Source organism: Pan paniscus, chromosome 11 (genome assembly GCF_029289425.2).
Source record: "Pan paniscus chromosome 11, NHGRI_mPanPan1-v2.0_pri, whole genome shotgun sequence".
In the NCBI taxonomy this organism is placed as follows: Eukaryota; Metazoa; Chordata; class Mammalia; order Primates; family Hominidae; genus Pan; species Pan paniscus.
This window is the reverse complement of record NC_073260.2, coordinates 7,343,874-7,364,670: the sequence shown is the minus strand read 5'-3', so window position 1 is coordinate 7,364,670 and position 20,797 is coordinate 7,343,874. Positions and strand designations below refer to the sequence as shown.

At 43.1% G+C, this 20,797-nt stretch overlaps 1 protein-coding gene across 3 annotated transcripts in view; it reads right to left on the bottom strand.

Moving 5' to 3' along the window:
* MED27 (mediator complex subunit 27) overlaps positions 1 to 20,797 on the bottom strand; it is a 217,501-nt gene that overhangs the window by 130,205 nt on the left and 66,499 nt on the right. Inside the window, exon 4 of one of the 3 annotated variants that reach the window (XM_063594135.1) lies at positions 9,300 to 11,189. The exons of the other annotated variants lie outside the window; for them this stretch is intronic. Coding sequence (XP_063450205.1) covers positions 11,159 to 11,189 — 31 coding nt within the window. The 3' untranslated portion in view covers positions 9,300 to 11,158. Of the gene's footprint in view, positions 1 to 9,299; positions 11,190 to 20,797 lie in introns of those variants that run through there. 3 annotated transcript variants of the gene reach the window in all.

Sequence of the window (20,797 nt, the reverse complement as noted above, 5' to 3'; positions counted from 1 at the left end):
AAAATAGATAGGAACATTCTAATTTCATTAGTTGCTGTAGAAATTCAAAGCCTCTATTTTTCATCCCACTATTAGAAGCAAGAAAAATACCTTTAGCAATTATCCTTGCCCACACCCTACAAAGATGTGAACCAAACTCAATCACTGTAACAGGCAAATCTTTACTGAGCTCTGTAAATGATCCGTCCTCTCATAAAGCTGTGATATTTTTAATCTAATTTCGTTTTAAGGCTCCACACTTAACATACATAAATAAACAATTTTCAAAATTAAAATACTATAAAACTCAACACAAAATATATAGCATGAAATTTAATTTTTCTTCGAAGGTTTAGGAAGGAACTAATAGTTTTCAGTGTCTTGGAGACATCAATCATTTATTTATTTGTTTGTTTATTTATGTATTTTAGACGGAGTCTTGCTCTGTTGCCCAGGCTGGAGTGCGGTGGCGCAATCTCCGCTCACTGCAACCTCCACCTCCCAGGTTCAAGCAATTCTCCTGCCTCATCCTCCCGAGTAGCTGGGACTACAGGCGCATGCCACCATGCCTGGCTAAGTTTTTGTATTTTTAGTAGAGACGGGGTTTTACCACGTTAGCCAGGATGGTCTCAATCTCCTGACCTCGTGATCTGCCTGCCTCAGCCTCCCAAAGTGCTGGGATTACAGACATGAGCCACCGCACTCAGCCACATGAATTATTAATAACCAAGATATTTACCCAAAATGAACTTTGTGTAAGTTCACCTGGTGACATCTGTTAGGACATTTTATTATCCTTCATTGCCCAATTCCCATATTATTTGGAAAGAAAACAATGTCCTTCCATGTGTAAGAAATATGAAAGTGTGTGTACACAGTGGAAAATATCAATGTTGATTATAGGTGACATAATTTTATCTCAGTTTGAACCAATGAGAAAAAAAGGAAAGGAAAGCCTTGTTATCATTTCTTTCACCATTAACAGAATCTTTGAGATGTGAGCATGGAAAACATCTCAATGCAAACGGGGATAAAAATCTACAAAATTCCCATCTGTCGATACTGCACCTCTTTTGGTACCTTCATTCATTCATTCGTTGAGATGGGAGTCTCAATCTGTTGCCCAGGCTGGATGGAGTGCAGTGGTGTGATCACAGCTCACTGCAACCTCGACCTCCTGAGCTCAAAGGATCCTCCCTCCTCAGGCTCCCGAGTAGCTGGGACTATAGGCACGTGCCACCACACCCTGCTATTTTTTAAAAAATTTTTGTAGAGATGGGGATCTAACTACATTGACCCAGCTACTTTTGAACTCCTGGCCTCGAGCAATCCTCCCGCCTTGGCCTCTCAAAGAGCTGGGTTACAGGTATAAGCCACTGCACCTGGCCCAGTACCTACTTTTAAAGAGGAATGCACATATTCATACAAAAGATAACTCTTCAGAGCCCATCTGCCCCATAAGCCTTCCTCCTTGCCCCTTGCTGGAATCCCTGAGAAACTCACCACCCACAATATTCAGCTGGGACATACTACTGCCACTCTAAACAACAATAATTATAATACACAAGCAGCTAGCACTTACTGAGTGATCGCTGTATCATAAACACAGTACTCTCATTCCATTATTATCCCCATTTGACAAATGAGAAGACTAACGGTGAGAGGGGTTGAATAAGATGCCCAAAGGAACACATATGGGGCATGGGTGACCCGGGGTTCAAGCCCAAGAAATCTCACTCCAGAACCTGTTTGTTTAGCCTATGCATCTTTATTTTCATATGCAGGATGTTCCAAATCCCCAGCTTGACTGTAAATTCCTGAGAACAAGGGCTCTCTGTATTTCTAGAGTCTACCACCGTGCCTTACCTAAATCCGCTGGATAAATAACACCATAGTTTAACATCAGTTGTTATTCATGTTTTTTTTTTTTTTAATTCGAGTTTTTCCTTACAGACCCTTATTTACCATGTTGAAAGGTTGTACCAAAAAGAATACTAGGGGAAGGGGGAGAAATGAATACAGGTATTCTTGATCTTAGCCATACAGCAACAGTATCACAGCTGAGGATGAAAGAGGGTGGGAGACACAGAGACGCCTGCTCAGCTCCCCCTCAGGAATGCTACCCAGCTGTGGGAGGACAGTCAACACGTGGGCTCCAGCTGTCAGCTCACGCAGAGTCAGCGTCAGCTGCAGAGAGCCATTTCTTAGAGTTAACACTAATTCTCAGAGACCTGAGGCTTCATGATGCCCCCGTTCCAAGTGGGGGCACATGGGGAGCAGGTAATAAATGGAGCCCTGGCCAAGGTCTAGTTTACAGTGGATCCATCCACTGGGTCCACAGACCCATCTCATCATGACTAATTGAGACCAACATACAGCAGGTCCTCAAATAATGTTTTGTTCAACACATTTCATTAACATCGATGACAGGAAAAAAAAATCCATTCCCAGCTGGGGCCACTGTCTGTGTGGGGTCTGCAGGCTCTCCCCATGTCTGTGTGGGTCTCCTCCGTGCACTCTGATTTCCTCCTACATCCCAAAGACATGCACGTTAGGTGAACTGGTATGTCTAAATTGTCCCAGTCTGAGCGGGTGTGTGTGAGCGTGCCCTGTGATGGGATGGCGTCCTGTCCAGGGTTGGTTTCTGCCTGGCACCCTAAGCTGCTGGGATAGCTGCCAGCCACCCAAGGCCCTGAAATGGAACAAGCAGGTAAATAATTATCTTGTTTCTATTAATCTTTCTTAAATGTATGTATAGCTCACATTTACTTCAATGTTTAATATCAGAAGTGCTTTGGTCTTAATTTAGAAGTTTGGTGATGTTTTGCTGTAGGAACTTAACTCTTGTTATTTCAATTAGCCTAGGGTAAAATTAGTTTTGTTATACATTGTTTTGCTTCAAGTCGCAATTCCCAGGAACCTATCGATGATGCTAAATGAGAACTTACTGTATTTGACAATTTCTACAACCACATTAGGTCCTTGGTCTATGGGGTAAGATCTACCAGAGTAGGGAAGGCCGAATGGAAGTCTCTGATACACCCTGCTTCTGCACTGCCTCCCCCACCCCCAATACTGCATTAAAAACCAATATTGCATCCCAGGGCAATGGCAGAGATTAGTGCCACCTCGAAGGATCTAAAGGATGCAGGGGGCAGTGGTCCCACTTTACGTCTGTTTCATTTACCAGCCTGCCCCCTGCAGAAACCAGATGAATCCTGGAGGACTGCAGACCTCTGCGAGCTCAATCAGGCAGGGAGCCCTGATCGCCACCATGGTATCAGATGTGGCATCTTTGCTAGAGCAGAACAATATGGCCTCAGGTCATACAAAGCCACCACTGATTTAGTGAATGCCTTCTTTTCTATCCCAGTCAAAAACAAGACTCAGGAACAGTTCATATTTCCATGAAATAGACAATATACACTTAGAGTTCTGACTTAGAGCAAGTTCTCTTGCCCTTTGTTATAATATATAACACCCATCACAGTAGTCCCAGTGGCCCTCCCCAGCTCATGCCTGTGGTTGCCTGGGGGAATCCTACATGAGCATACGGAGGAAGGGGGAAATGTCCAAGCTTGGTTTACAGACAGGTCACTCTGGCATGTGGGTAAAAGCCAAAAATCCATGGCAGCTGCATTACAAACTCACTCGGGGTGACAGAAAAGACAGCTGTGAGGGAAAAGCCTCCCAAGAAGTAGGGCTTCAAGCAGTGCCCTTTATATGGGAAAAGCAGCAGCTCAAGGCTAGACTACAGGAAGACTCATGGGCAGCAGTGAGTGGTCTGCTCAGATTGTCAAGGTCCTAGAAGGAAAAAGATTGGAAAGTCAGGACAAGAAAGTATGAGGTATGGACATGTACATGGGCATATGGGGAGGGGACACGAAGGGTGGAAAAGCTTTGTGTCACATGTCATCACCCACCATGGAAAAGGCATTAAACAACCAAGCAGAAAAGTGACCCAACCAGTTGACGTCAGCCATCCCATTGTTAGCATGATAGACCCATGAATAAAGTGGCCACAGTGACAGAAACGGACCCAACAGCATGGACTTGCACTTATTAAAGCTGATCTAGTTGCTAATGCCAAAAAATAACCCATCTACCAATGACAGAGACCATCATCAAGTTCCCAAAATGACACTATTCCTCAAGGAGCACAACCATCAACGTGGTGCAAGTTAATGGACTCCTTCTATCTTGGAAGGCCAGATATTTGTCCAACAGAAATAGACACGCCTTCCAACTAAGGGTTTGCCCTTCTGACTCACAGGGCCTGAGTCAGCACCACCATCCAAGGGCTTAGTGACAATCTTTGAACCAACAGCACTGGATCCCACATAATATTATATCAAATCAAGGAACCCACTTTCTGTAGTAGGCCCATGATCATGGAATTCATTGATCACATCACATACTACCACCCAGCAGATGTGGTCTAGCCTGCTGAAGGCACAGCTGAAGCACCAGCTTGGAGACACTACTCAGCAAAGATGGGGTATGGGGTACCATCCTCCAGGATGCAGTATATGCATTGAATCAAAGACCTTTTTATGGTGCTCTCCCCTAATAGGAAGAATACTTGGGTCTGGGAGTCAAGGGGAGGAAGCAGGAGTGTCCTCTACACTCCATAATTCCTGATATCCCATGGCAGACTTCAAGCATCCCCCTTCCAGAACTCTGGGCTTTGCAGAGTTAGAGATCCTGGTCTGCAAAGCTCAAGTCTGGATCCCCACACTTTTGCCTGGGAATAGCAGGGATCTCACTGCATTATGAGCTATGGCTGCCACCTGGGCACTTTGGGCTCCTGGTCTAGGGACCAGTAGTCCAAAAGAAGAGTCACCATCTTGCCAAATTGGTTCTGCTCATAAGAAGCAGGGGCTGCTGTTACACAATGGAAGCAGAGACAAATATTGTGGAGCCTGGGTACCCCTGGATACTCCCTTGCTCGATTTTGACCGTGAATGAAGACATAGCAACTCTGGCCTGAGAAAGGCACGGTGATGAGGGGCTCAGACCTGCCAGGGATGAAGTGCTGGGTCTTGCCACTATGGGAGCCACTGGAGCCAGCAGAGGTCACAGCTAAGGGGGAGCCAAATCTGGAATGGATGTCAAAGGAGAGAGAGAACGAGACTAACTGCAGAGGTGGAGGCTATAGTTGATCTTGATCCCACAAAGCTTCTAAGCTCTCCCTCAGGAAGGGAGGCCCCACTGGACTCCTGGAGGGGCAGCTCCTCAAATGTACGTAGTAGAATTGTAGAAGTAGAACTGAGCAACACAGGATAGCTGAGAAGACAGGGAGACGCAGTGATACATAAGTGTCTGGCAGTGAAGAACACAGCACAGTTGGCCCTTGAACAACATGAGTTTGAACCACACAGGTCCACTTAAATATTGAGATTTTCTTCCACCTCTGCCACCCCTGAGACAGCAAGACCAACCTCCTCCTCCTTACTCTACTCAACATGAAGACAATGAGGATGAAGACCTTTATGAGGATCCACTTCCACTTAATGAACAGTAAATATTTTTTCACTTCCTTATGATTTTCTTAATGACATATTCTTTTCTCTAGATATTTTATTGTAAGAATACAGTATATAATGCATACAACCTACAAAATACGTGTTAATCAACTAGGCCATTGGTAAGGCTATTAGTAGTTAAGCTTTTGGGGAGTCAAAAGTCATGCACATTTTTGACTATGGTGGGGGATGGGTACCCCTAACGCTGTGTTGTTTAAGGGTCAACTGTAGTTTAACAGTGGGTATTCATTGTAAAAAATAAAATTAAAATTAAAAGCCAAGTTTTTCTCCTCTGTAAGCCCTTATCTTATCATGTTGAAAGGTTGTACAAATCTGCCGCTTCAGGAGAATAAAGAATTAACTTCCAGCATGCTGGAGCTTAGCCATCTAGTAATAGTATCACAGCTGATGAAGATCAGGGTAGACAAGGAGATGCAATGGCAGATCCTCTTCCAGGAAGAACCTGCTGTCTGGCTACAGGACAGCGATCGACATACAGCCTCCAGCTATCGGCATGTTCAGGGTCAGCCTCTGCTGCAGACAGCTATCTCACCGAGGTCACAGCCTTCCTGGAGCCACCTGCATATGGTGACTGAGTGAGGCAGGGGTACAAAGGCCCAGCCTTTTGGCCAACGCAGGTCAAGGCAGGTAACCCTGCTGCAGAGATCCCCTGGGTTGACCGAGGCGTTGCCAGCCCTGCACTGCAGGCTGCCATCTCCCCCAGCAGTCCTGCTTCCTCCCACTTTCTTTCACAGGGGGTGATCCCTAATAAATATACTGCAGCCCAATTCCAACTCAACCTCTGCTTCCTGAGAACCTAATCCTCTGCCTTGTACTACAGCTGAGACATACAGATTCCGGGTTCTCTGTGCCCAGGTTTGAATTCCAGTCCCAGCACTTCCTAGCTGGGAGCCTCCAGACAAGGTGGGAGCTTCGGTGTTGGCCTCTGTAAAGCTGAGGCAAGTAACGGTACCTCTCAAAGGACAGCGTTCAAACTACATGAGTGCTCTATGCGGTGGCTTTCATTATTAACCAGTCCGATGGTGTTCCTTCCCTCACTGCATACTGCTTTGGTTGGTGATCTCTCATCTAATTTCTTTGAACTCTGAGTCTATAAATCTGGGCTCATTTGTAGAACAGAAATATCTGTTCCCACTGGCTGATAAGAGTCTTGCTGCTCTGCCAAAAAGCACTGCTAACAGGGCAGAGTTCCAGGGCCACAGAGCACCAAAGCAGAAAGCTCTAATTCTTAGTACGCGAGTGGTGAAACCATCCCCTCCATTTGCAAAGAACCAGAAGGAATGGGCGAGGTTCACACGCAAGTCTCAGAAACAAAAAGGGAAGGAGCGCACTTGGGGAGAGCTACGGACAGCAAAACAGGGTAGTGATTCTATAATACCACTCAAAAGCATCATCTTAAAAAAAAGACACATTTTTAATATCCTTTTTTTTTTTTTCCTTCCTCCTCCATTGGTCACTTCCTGTCCTCCAAGAAGGGAAGACAGTGGTAGATGATCAGTGGGAGCATTATAGGAGCGGGAAAGCAAGAAGTTCCAGGCCTGGACCTGTTACTGAAAAGTCTTAGAACTCGCTGGAGAAAAATGCTTCACTTATCTGCATCCTTATTTCCTTCACCATGAAATGAGGGTAGAAAGGAGATGCCTTCTGGCTCTTCCAGGTCTGGGTTTTCATGACGCTCTAAATACTACCCAACGATATCAGAGGTTCCTTAGGGGTGAGGGCAATTCCATCTACCGTCTAAATGCCTACTCAATAAACTGCACTGAATTAATTGGTCATAGGAGACCTTTAAATTCTAAGTGCTCCTTTGTTTAAAATTAAAAAGTGTAAAAAGTATTAATAAGGAAAAAGAATGGTGGGGTGAGGTCTGTACAAACCAATCCTAGCCCCACATTTGATGTGTAAAGTCAGGTCCTGTGCAAGCCACACTTGGGAGGCACGTCCATGTTAACTGACAGGAAGAAGGAGGGAAAAGGAAATTGGTGGCTTTGATTTACTTAATGTATTTACTTAATTTCAATTGTTTTATTTTTTCCACAGTGCCCAAGTCCACCAAAAAAAAAACAAAACAAAACTAAATCTATTTTGTTACCTGTCAAATAGGGAAAGGACAGCTTTCTAGAGCTACTGTGCCTGGGATTCATGCTAGTTTAAGGAGCTGATAAAACATGAAACAAAAATTTAAGACTGTGAGAGACTTCTAAGGAAAACTGTGGAACACTGTGATGCCCCAAGGTTTCTTCTCCGGGGACATTAAGTACCCAGCAAATCGAACTCCCTGTGTGGGGACCTGGGGAAGCTGCAAAGAAAGAGTTCCATTCCTTTAAAAGACATACCTGGGAATATCTTTGCCGGAGCCCCAAAACATAGCAGTGTAAGAGCGAGTTGGAGGGTGATGAGAAGTTTCAGCTCAACAATCCATAATGAAGTCTATCTATGGGCTGGGTCCACTAAAAAATCCCCAAAGCCGGTCCTGTCCTATCATGATGTGTCTATCAATGTCAGAGACTAGGTCTTTTGTAAGTTTCATGTGAGACCCAAGTCTGGAAACGTCTCTTAGTGTGGTTACTGAAGGGTTAAAGACAAGGTTTCTAAGGGACAAAGATGAACAGGACAATGGGGGTCACCCTGGCATTGACCCCAGAAGAAAGGCCTTCTTCTGGATCCAAAAGGCCTCTTTGCTGGTCCCCAAGGTACATTGCAAGCTCCTTAAGGGAAGGTCATTCATCACTGAATACCAGCACCAAACACTGTAGATATTAGATTTTATTTACTGAATTGCAAAAATGAATAAAAAGCATAGTGCCAATAAAATAACAATTACAGATAAAGAGGAGCAAGAATCTAGACTTCAGTGCTTCAAAGATAAGTTTTTCTACCAAAAGAAAATAAAAAATCAGGACAAACTAATTAAAAGCCTGTCACCAGCACCAACTCCAGCCCCACAGCTATCACATCTGTACAGGAAAGGAGGTGACAAGGTTAAGAAACACCATGAAATACTTAAGCAAAACTTGGAGTGTTTGGACTCGTTGGTGTTCCAGCCCACAACTACTGTTTCCTCTGAACTCCTCACAGCAACTAGTAGAATGATGAGCAGACAGTGGGTGTCCAAAGGACGCTCACCAATCAATCAGTACAAAATCGATCTAAGACAGGCTCTACATTAAGGCATTTTCAAAGCCATGAAAGGAAATTCTGAAAACCTGTATTTCTCAAAAGTAAAATCACTTTTGAGAAATACAGGTTTTCAGAATTTCCTTTCATGGAAAAAAAGCCTTAGCCTTTTTCTGCACTTCACCAAAGATATACGGATGGCAAATAAGCACATGAGAACATGCTCACCACCATTACTCATTACGGAAATTCATGTTAAACCACAATGAGATACCACTGCATACCTGTCAGAATGTCTAAACATTAAAAAGATGGACAATGTCAAGTGCTGGTGGAAGCACAGCAACTGGAACTCTCATACCCTGCTGGTGGGAAGGTAAAAACGACACAACCTTTTGAAAAACAACTTGGCAATATCTTTAAAAAAGTTAAACACACACCTACCATATGACCTACCTATTGTACTCCTCAATATTTACCCAAGAGAAATGAAAGCACATGTCCATACAAAGACTTGTACATGTATGTTCATACTGGCTTTATTAATAGCCAAAACAACCCAGTTGTCCATCAACAGATAAATGGATAAACAAACTGCAGTATATCCAATCGGTGGAATACTATACAGCAATAATAAGAAATAACCTATTGATACATGCAACAATATGGATGAATCTCAAAATGACTATGCTGAGTAGAAAAGTCAGATTAAAAAAAAATTTTTTTTTTTTTTTTTTTTAGAGATGGGGTCTCACCATGTTGTCCAGGCTTGTCTTGAACTCCTGGGCTCAAGTGCTCCTTCTGCCTCTGCCTCCCAAATTGTTTAGCTTACAGGCGTGAGCTACCACGCCTAGTCAAAAGCCAGATAAACAAACAAACAAACCAGTATATGCTAGGCCATCTTTACAAAAAACTTAAAAATTAGTCAGGTGTGGTGACACACACTTGTAGTCTCAGCTACTTGGGAGGCTGAGGCAGGAGGATCACTTGAGCCCAGGAATTTGCAGCTGCGGTGAGCTATGATCACACCACTGCACTCCAGCCTGGGCGACAAAGCAACATCCTGCCTCAAAGAGAAAAAAAGAAAAAAAAAGTATATGCTGTATAGTTCCTCTAATATGACTTCTAGAAAATGCAAACTATAGTGACAAAAAGCAGATCACTGGTTGCTTGGGGTGAGGGTGAAAGGAATGATAAAAGGGCATGAGAAAACCTTCAGGGTAAGAAATATGTTCATTGTCTTGATTATGTTTGAGTAAGGTGATAGTTTCAGAGGTATATACATGTGTCACAATTTATATACTTTAAACAGGTATAATTGATTATATTTTTGTAGCCTCAAATAAACCTGAAAAAATACAGCTATAAAGGAAAAAACAATACACATCAGATCACAATAAATTAAACTGTATACTTCTGATTTACATAAATGACAATGCAATATGCTTAGTCATAGATACCAATTTAACTAGAGGGATCAAACCACTATTATAAAATGAAATAATATATTCAAAAGAAAAAAAGCAAAAAAATCACCAGCCTATCCTTTTCTGTGGATCTGAGCATAATAAGCTAAAAGAGGTCAGGAAAATGATTGGCATTGATGATACCAGATACATTCCAGAGCTGATGAGGCAGCAACAAAGTTAGGATCCACCTTCTTCTAAGTTCTAAATTCCAGCAGGTTCCCATCTGTGGCCTTGAGCAAGTCAGCTCTGCCAACATTCCCCCCACAATGCTCATTTCCCTTATGGTATAGATGCTCTGACAACTCTTGGCCCAGAGCCTCCATCGCTGGAGCAATCCTCGTACCCCTTCTGGAGCAGTGGTTCTGAGTCTCAGCTGCATGCAGGAATCATCCCGGGAGCTGCTTAAAAATATGGATGACTGGGCCTCTTCCCTGACACAACTCCCCGTAAGATTCTAATGTGTAGCTAGGGCTGGGAGTCACTGTTCCAAAGTCCCCCTTACCTGCAGAGCAAAGCTGTGGCCCTGCATCAGCTGGCTAGTCCCTTTAATTGGCAGCCCATTATAGTCTACTACTACTATTCAGCTGTCAGATGTCCCTAAAGTGAGGACTGGCCCTGACCACTCCTCCTAAGGGCCAGCAGGCCCTGAGCTCAGAGCGTAATTGAGGTTTAGAAACACCTTTAGTACCCATCCCCCTCACCACTGCCTCCAAACACAAAGAATGTCCAGTTCTTTCCACACTAACCAAAATTAGAGATTTAATGTCTCCGAAAGCTAGAAATAAGTATAATCTGCACTGAAAACAGGTTTTTCATGTTATTATTAAGAATTCCTGTGTATCTATTTTAAACGAGTACTCTCAGAGTGACTGGTACAACTAGAATAAAATCTGTTCTGCCCTAAAAGACTCAAGCTAGGAGACAAAGCCACTTCCCATGCATGCCTATTCTCATGTTACTGAGGTCACTGTACCTGTGAGATCTGGCGCAGTCTTCAACACAGGTGAAAAGAGAAACTGGCTTATTGCTTCTTGATGACTTATAACCCTAACCAGGGACTTGCTTTCTCGGCCGAAATCTATATGGCACAGAGACAGAAAGAAAAAAGCATCAAGAAACCATCAAAATTGGCCGGGCACAGTGGCTCTCGCCTATAATCCCAGCCCTTTGGGAGGCTGAGGCAAGCGGATCACTTGAGGTCAGGAGTTCAAGAGCAGCCCAACCAACATGGTGAAACCCCGTCTCCACTAAAAATAACAAAAAAATTGTCCTGGTGCGGTGGTGCACGCCTGTAATCCCAGCTACTCCAGAGGGTGACACAGCAGAACCGTTTGAACCTGAGAGGTGGAGGTTGCAGTGAGCCAAGATCACGCCACTGCACCCCAGCCAGGGGGACAGAGTGAGTGAGACTCTGTCTCAAAAAAAAAAAAAAAAAAGAAAAAGAAAAGAAACCATTAAAATTACTTTCCATTCCAAGAAAGAACAGAAAGATCTGAAACAAAAGAGTTTCACTTACAACCAGCATTAGTTGGGGGATGGCATGGTGTGAAATATTAACAATCCTGAAGCTCTTTGTTATGCAAAGAGAGATTTAAAAAAAAAAAAAGGATCCAGCTTCTATGTGATGAGCTGTACTACACAACCACCCATTTCTTTTCTTCCTTTGCCCAATAATGGCCAGTGATGTAATAACCACACCAGACAGCTGTCTTCCTGGATAAAATCACCTTGTAAAGGAGAAATGCAATTAGAGGATGCAATGAAATATAATTTTTAGACTGCTTCTGCAGGCTGCCACATTCAACTTAGTGCTTAATGGCCAGGTTCTTTATTACAGTATTCTATTTTATGCAATTTCTCTTTGACTCAGTATCTACGGAAGACACTGGGTTTTAAATTTTAGTCTATGTCACAATGGGTCTGAGACAAACATAGGTCAGGTTAGCTGAGAGTGAGGCCAGGATCAGAACCAGATAGTAAGGGCTACAAGGGGCACATGACAGTTGGGCCTGAAGGGTTGGCTAGAGCAAGGCTAGACGGGGAGGCAGGGATAGGTGGGATGGGGTGGCAGGGCTCTGTCACCAACTCCTCTGCCTGCTCTTCTGGTCTCCCTCCACAATTGCTGGCACAACATATCCACTCTGAGACTTCTACCCTCCCTGTGCTCATGAACAGTATCACGCCCTCATCATGCAGTTTTAACCAATTAGCAACTATTTTTCCATACTCCTCTTTCGCACCCCACCACCCAGTACTTTTGGGAAGGGGGGATAGGAGTATTTTAAAGTGAATCTGGTTCATCAAATCATTTCACCCAAGGTTTAAGGGTACCTCAAACTTGACATGCTTCAAATGAAACCCATTAATTTTCTGTTTAAATGCAGTAGTACTTTCTGCACCTTTAGATTCCCGGCGTGGTCAAACATACATCTGGCCTGTGGAAAGTACATAAAGGCTTTCAGAGTGAACATACACACACACACATACACAGAAATTCTCTCCTCACTCTGTCTCTCTCTTCTCTCTCTCCCCCACCAGGACTTCCTCCTAGCTTTCTGCCACAGGCCAGTGCTTCTAAAGATGAGGGAACCGAGGAAACCCCCCGGGACGCAGCAGGGGAGCGAATCAGTTCTCCTGTCCGCCTAAAGTGTTCCGTCCCTGACAGGCTACAGATTTCAGTCTGTGGCTTATTGAACTGAGTACGGTTCTCTCAAGGGGAGAAAAGTAACTTTTACAACATATATGCTAATGAAGCATAACGACAGAGAGCATTTAAAACAAAATGTCCCTATATTTATTCTCCATAGACAGATTTTTGCATTAATATTTATGAGGGATTCCTCGTTTATTTCTCCCAGAGATTTTTCTCTTGCCCAAAGAGAGGGGATAAAAGATAAGTAACATGAACCAATTATCTTTTAAACAGTTACAAAGGACTATCTTATTTATCTGCATCCTGCTACTTGATTAATCTTCCTAATATACCACTTTCCACATATCAGCCCCTGCTCACAAGCCCCGGGGGCCTGCTCTCCCTGTAGCAGCGCACTGCAAGGCCTCTGCCTGGCTCTGGGGCCCTGCTCGCTGCCAGTACCTCTAGATCCAACCCTATCCATCCTCACTCTGCAGGAAGGGTTGCCACTGCCACTGGGGACAGACCTGCAGCTACAGAGCCCTACCCATAGGCATTTCTGTCTGTCCAAATGCCACCTGGTTCCCGGCCATTCAAATACCCAACACTTACACTTCCAATCCACTAAGAGCCACGGGCAGTAGGAACGCACATCCAGAACATGCTGTGAAAAGATGTTTTGAGCCTCATCAGCCAGGTGAGCAGCACACAGAGGAACGAGCCTTCAGGACTCATTCATTCAACCAACAGTGCACAGTCAAGACTAGGCCGTAAAAGAGACACAGGCAGCGCCAGTCCTCAAGGAGTTAAAGTCTCACAACATGGGGCAGAAAGTGGCAACTGCCCTGGAAGAGACAAAACTGAAACCTTATAGGAGTAAGAAGCTGAAGGTTTCTTTCTGCCCAATCACTGAATCACATTTTTCCTTCCCTCATCAAAGACAGACTGAGAGAGACACTTTCCTCTTCTACCTGCCAATAACAGGAGTACATAAAATAAATACATAAAAAAGGACATTTCAGCAACTATTACTGGGTGTGACTTCTCTGACGCCTCAGATGAGAAACTCTAAAGAGCAATGAGGACAAGGCGACATTGGAGATGGCACACATAAGGAAGATGATCCCATACCCTTGGCCTCAAAATGCCTTCTGAGTCTACTTCAAGGCAAATGGAACAAAAAAGCAGAAGGAGAAAGAAACAGTGCTTGGGCCGTTAAATGTTTACAATCCAACCAGGCAAGGCCTTTCTCTGTTCCTGTGTGAGTCTGAGAGAGTAAGCTGGCTTCAAGGAGCTCTGAATGCCAGGTATTTGACCACGAAGGGTTTCTTTCTGTCACCGTGTCAAGGTGGCCTGGAATGTCTATAGTGCTCCTGACCCTTCATGAGCCACAATTATAAAACCTTGGCAGGTATCCTAGTTCCTACCAATCTTTTAACTTTTGCAAAAAAACTGGCCGAAATTGGGATTTTAAATCTTGAAATTCATTGTATCCCTCTCTTTTGGCAACTGAATAATTTTCCATCTAAGATCCCAATACGGGTAACCCTTGCTGTCTAAAACATTCCTATTCACACTCGGGACATGGAATTGATACGGATAAATATCTGGGATAAGAGTGGTATCCCTCACCACTCCTGGAGACAGCTCCGGTCTTGCAGGAAAAAGGCAAAAGCAGCTGTCTGAGTCGGACAGCTTAAACATGACTGATATTAATAAACGAGCTTAGGTAGTGTCGGTTATTGGAAACTGATCTCCTCCTTATTAATATGGTCCCGCAATGGAGAGAAAAGATTTCTCCATGTTCTAGAATGCAAACAATGTTTTAATCTTTAATTATATTCTCAATTTCAACTCTTCTAGAGAGTTATAGCCACCTAGGCCTAGGATTATTTCTTTATTACATAGCCTCTCTGTGGTATTTAATGAATACTGTTACTTAATACTTGCCAGTAGGGGAAAGAATGACTTAGCAAATTTCTACCCAAGTTTTGATGACTTTTTCCAAAACTCAGGAAACTTACAGCTGCAAAGTTCTCTGTTTCCTTTGTGGGACATTAAGCCAGGCGACATCTCTGCCCACCAGCCCAAGCTCAGGGTGAGCCAGCCTGCTCCCTTTGTACAGTGTCCCTGGAAAAGGAGACTGAGGAAACGCTCTGCATTTCCAAGGCTTGTGGCAATGAACCAGTCTGCATCACATTCATGGTTTATTCACTGTTACTTTGCTCAGAGGCAAACTAAATTCAACTCCAATAAAAAGAGATGCCAGATATTCTTGTTCAAGGTTCCTGTCCCTTCAAAGTTGAAGAATTTAACATAAATGAATCAGCATATAACCAAATTCTGCCCTCAACAAAATACCAAGAGTCCAGGAACAAAACAAACCCCAGGTAATCAAGAAGAAAATCAAGTCCCTGCAAGGACACATGTTCACAGTCACTATGTAAATGGTATCTATAGCCAGGTTTTTGTAATCGAACTGCAGAAACCTGGAGTTTTATACCTGTATGGCAGAGGAAAAACAACCTTAAAAAAGGTCTCAAAATGAGCAACAGAAGAGATAATGATATAATGGCCAGGAAGCTACGAGAAGAGACTTGTTTAATGAGCTTCATCCTGGCAAGTGTTTGCCTTGCTCAGTTTAAACAGCAATGACGATCACCCCCCCTTCATGCATCACTATTGCCAAAGACGGATTCAAGTTGCTGCTTTGCTCTCTGTGATTCCCACTGGTTTTACATCAAGCAAAAAACAACATGAGCCTCTGACTTTCAAGAACAGAAACAGCATCTACCACACATCTTGGAAAGGATCCAATCATCTGGATAAGCACCATGTGTAATTTCAAGTCAATGATCTTCTTGGGAATTAATGTGCAAGGCAGTGACAGAAAATGAGCCTCTTTCAGTTAAACTCCCAGAGCCAAATCAGTGGCCGTACCAAAGGCAATCTGTTGTTCAAACACTGGAAGCCCTAGGTGTGAGTGCTGTGTCATTATCCCTGTTACCTCCTGAATGGGTGGCACTTCCTTCCAGCAACACTTGTCACTGCATGCTGTTTTTGTGGTGTTATTGTTACTCAAACCTGAGAGGCAAGTCATCCAAGAATCGAAACGCAAAGTGAGGACTCTCTGCTCTCTTGAAAGTATTACAAGATACTGAAACAAATGCAAACGCTGAGGAAATGGCACCAGTAAGCTCCAAAGAACATCAAAAAAATACTATTCAGCAATAAAATGGAACCAACCGCTGATACATGCAACATAAAGGAATCTCAAAAACATGTTGAGTAGAAGAAATCAGAAGGAAAATATTATGTTCTGCATGACTCCACTTATACAGAAGTTCTAGAAGAGGCAAAGCTAAGGTATAAGTATAGAGATCAGAACAGTAGTTGCCTGGGGTGGGAGAGAAATTGGAGACAGGTATAATCCACCCTTTGGAGGAGTTTTGCTATAAAGAGGAGAGACACGAGGTGGGAGCTGGGAGGCAGAATGCAGTCATGGATGTGTGTTCTTACAGGAGACAGTTTTCAGGGTAAGCATGTTTTGTCTATGAATGAGAATGATCAGGAGAAAAGGGAAATAATTATGGTGTAGGACGGAAAAAGGAGACCAATGGAGACAAGGCCAGGAGTAGGTGAGAGGGATCCATCAGCAAGTAGATGGGCTGTTCTTAGCTTGGAGCACGAATAGCTCACCCCCAGGGACCACAGAGAACAAAGCCTGGGAAACAAGTATGCCCTTAATCAAGCAGACAGAATCTTTTCATGGAAGATAACATAATGCAAGAGAAACTGCCTGTCCCCACAACTTCCAGGGCATGGAGGTAATAGTTTTCAATGCAAGCTTTCTGAAAAACTATTTGTTTTCCCTCAAACCTAAATAAGATCTAGGTTTGCTGGATACGAACACAGTCACCTCTGCTGTTACTGAAAGCCGGCATTTCATCAGGCCAAGTTGTTGAAACTCAGAGGAGTGCTAGGCCATTCAGCCTGGCCATACTGATTGAAAGCAATATTCCATGTTAACACAAAAGCACACAACACTGCATTAGAAAATCGAGGCTGCTATCTAAGACAGAACACAGGTAAACATAGCTACATCTCTCAATAAATACATAGATATCTCAATATATAACTCATAGATCAATTAAATAAGATATAGCCACTCTCCAGGCTGATCCCAATCCTATGAGGCTCAGAAGCCCAACAATGTTTGCACAGCAACAGTGGACACAGCCTCTCAGCCTCTTTATGGAAACGATAGTGCCCCTTGTGCAAAAACCTTAATTTGAGCATTTGGAAATTCTAGAAGTGAGGTCACTTCATCAGTGCCCTCTGAACGCTAACAAGTGATAAAATATCTTTCATCATGAACAAGATCTTTATCTTCTATCAAGCTTCTTTGGAGGGGGAGAAAGATATGAATCATTAATCCCATGAATCACTCATCCTATGTGAGCTCAGGGAGGAATCTGAGTCTTCAGAGACTACCGTTAGAACCCTGCATTTTAAAAACAAACACATCGTACACATCTCCTGCATTCCTGCCACGCCTGTGCTCTCTGCACAGTTGGGCAGAACTAGTAGTTTTGCTGTGGCAGCCTTAGTGCCATCCAACTGCTAACACAAGCCACGCAGAAACCTACCCATCACTGCACTAATACGCACAGGGTTGCAGAGAAAGGTGTGTGAGGAACCCAGACGCTAGCCCTTCACTGCTTTCCTCCACCGTTTAAAAACAAAACCTTTCCTTAGAATCCTGTAAGCCTATGCAAGAAAGCATCTACCATTCTCAATGAAATAAAGCCTCCATCCTTCACAGCCAGCAGCAGAGAAATCTGGTGAAGGGTGGCTGGGCTTCCCCAAGTGGACCTCCCTCCCCACTCTGCCCGTGGCCTTCTCAGGCACTGGAAGAAGGTCATGTCAGTCAACTTGGTCCATGTTGCTATGATGCTCTGCTCCTTGTTTGCTCCTATCTCTACTCAGAACTTCCCAAAAACCAAGATTATATCTTATTCATCTCCGAATCCCCAGCACAGTGCATAGAACCAAGCATTTGTAGGCCCTGAGTAAATATTTACTGAATAAATAAGTGAATGGGGTTTACAGGCTCAGCCATTGTTCCTGTGTGCAATGTGATGGTTTTAAAATAAATATGTCCACAAATTCTTTGACACGTCTTTCTTCAAAAGGGAGAGCCTCATCCCCTCGCCTTGCATGTCAGTCAAACTTCGTGACTCACTGCAAATGAACAGAATGGGGTAGAACTGACGCTGTGTGTCTTCTGAGATTAGGTCATAAAAAGGATGGCTGCTGCCTGGCTCTCATTCTCCTAGATTGCTGGCTCTGGAGGAGCCAGAAGCCATGTCATGAGGATATTCAAGCAGCCTGCGGAGAGGCCTAGGTGGAGAGGAACCGAGATCTCCTGCCAACGGCCAGCACCAACTTGCCTGCCACGTGAGTGAGCCACCTTGCAAGTGGAGCTCCTAATCCCAGCCAAACCTCAGGTGACTGCAGCCTTACAAGAGGCTCTGAGCCAGAACCACCCAAACGAGCCACTCCTAGATTCCTAATCCACAGAAACTGTGAGAGATAATGTTCATGGCTGTCAAAGCACTAAGTTTTAGAGCAATCTGTTATGAAGCAATAGATAATTAACACAGCAACCTTGGAGGATTTCGGTGTTTTATAAGGGGGTTGAAAGGATTTTCTTAATGACAAAAAGTTAGTTTATAGTTATGTTGTGCTTATAATAAAAATTTTGTTGATGGGGTTGTTTTTTCTTGTAAATTTGTTTGAGTTCATTGTAGATTCTGGATATTAGCCCTTTGTCAGATGAGTAGGTTGCAAAAATTTTCTCCCATTCTGTAGGTTGCCTGTTCACTCTGATGGTAGTTTCTTTTGCTGTGCAGAAGCTCTTTAGTTTAATTAGATCCCATTTGTCAATTTTGGCTTTGTTGCCATTGCTTCTGGTGTTTTAGACATGAAGTCCTTGCCCATGCCTATGTCCTGAATGGTATTGCCTAGGTTTTCTTCTAGGGTTTTTATGGTTTTAGGTCTAACATTTAAGTGGGTGAAGGATATGAACAGACACTTCTCAAAAGAAGACATTTACGCAGCCAACAGACACATGAAAAAATGCTCACCATCACTGGCCATCAGAGAAATGCAAATCAAAACCACAATGACATACCATCTCACACCAGTTAGAATGGCAATCATTAAAAAGTCAGGAAACAACAGATGCTGGAGAGGATGTGGAGAAATAGGAACACTTTTACACTGTTGGTGGGACTGTAAACTAGTTCAACCATTGTGGAAGACAGCGTGGCGATTCCTCAGGGATCTAGAACTAGAAATACCATTTGACCCAGCCATCCCATTGCTGGGTATATCCCAAAGGATTATAAGTCATGCTGCTATAAAGACACATGCACACGTATGTTTATTGCGGCACTATTCACAATAGCAAAGACTTGGAACCAACCCAAATGTCCATCAATGATAGACTGGATTAAGAAAATGTGGCACATATACACCACGGAATACTATGCAGCCATAAAAAATGATGAGTTCATGTCCTTTGTAGGGACATGGATGAAGTTGGAAACCATCATTCTCAGCAAACTATCAGAAGGACAAAAAACCAAACACCGCATGTTGTCACTCGTAAGTGGGAATTGAACAATGAGAACACTTGGACACAGGAGGGGGAACATCACACACCAGGTCCTGTTGTGGGGTGGGCGAAGGGGGGAGGGATAGCATTAGGAGATATACCTAATGTAAATGACGAGTTAATGGGTGCAGCACACCAACATGGCACATGTATACATATGTAACAAACCTGCACGTTGTGCACATGTACCCTAGAACTTAAAGTATAATAAAAAAATTTTGTAATAAGGAGTCTTCTATAGAATACAACCAAAAGATGGATATTGATATGCAAATTTGAATAGTCCATAGATCAAATTATGCTCCCTTAAATGTCACAACTATATTCAATAAAAGGTTGAGATATGAAATAGAACAATACTATAATATACTCCTTTTTGGAGATTATTTTGTTTTAAAACCTATTTATTGCTTTAAAAAAACTATTGCTTTTAAAAACTATATATGACATATGCACAGAAAAAGTCTAGAACAATATCCATCCTAATCTTAATAACTTTTTCAGATAACAAAAACATTATTTTTTAATGTTTTTGTTACATTATGTATATACTATTATTGTTCTATTTCCTAGCTTAAAAAAGAAAAACAAAACTTTTTAGACAGGCAGCCATGTTGCATTTCTAGCCAACATCAAACATAATGAGTGGCACATAGTAGGTGCTCAGTGGAAGTGCAATGGGGCGGGACGCAGTGGCTCACATCTATAATCCCAGCACTTTCAAAGGTCAAGGTGAGAGGATCATTTGAGCTCAGGAGTTTGAGGCTGCAGTAAGCTGTGATCACACCACTGCACTCCAGCCTGGGTGACAGAGGAAAAACATGCCTCTAAAAAGAAACAAAAAGGGGAGTTGGGGAGGCAATTGATGTCTTTTAGATATAGCTTCTGCCTACTGGACAGTAGTTCTATAAAGGGATTCCAGGATAATGTAAGCCCAAAAAGCTCAATGATGTGAAAAGGCAGCAGTCAATTTTCACAGGAAATAGGCTACTAAGTATAGGAAATCATTTCTATGTTGTATTCTTAGGACATAGTAACCACTTTTCTCTTTGAAACTATTTTGAGTGATTTATTATAAATTTATAATGACAGTTGTGAACACCTCTCGCTCTTTTTTTTTTTTTTTTGGCATGAGAACAGTCTGTTGATTGCCCTAATGCCTAAAATAGTTTCTAAGTGTCCTCACAATAGCATGTCACCTGTAAACAGGTTTCAAGCCAATGCAAATTAACAAATGGTGAACAGATGGACTAAGAACTGACTTTTGTCAAGAGAGAGTTAGCAACAAATACTTTTTGGCTCCAGTCTTATGGGACCATTAGAAAGTCTTTTACTTCTCGCCAAACATCTTGCCTCAGTAGACAATCCATGC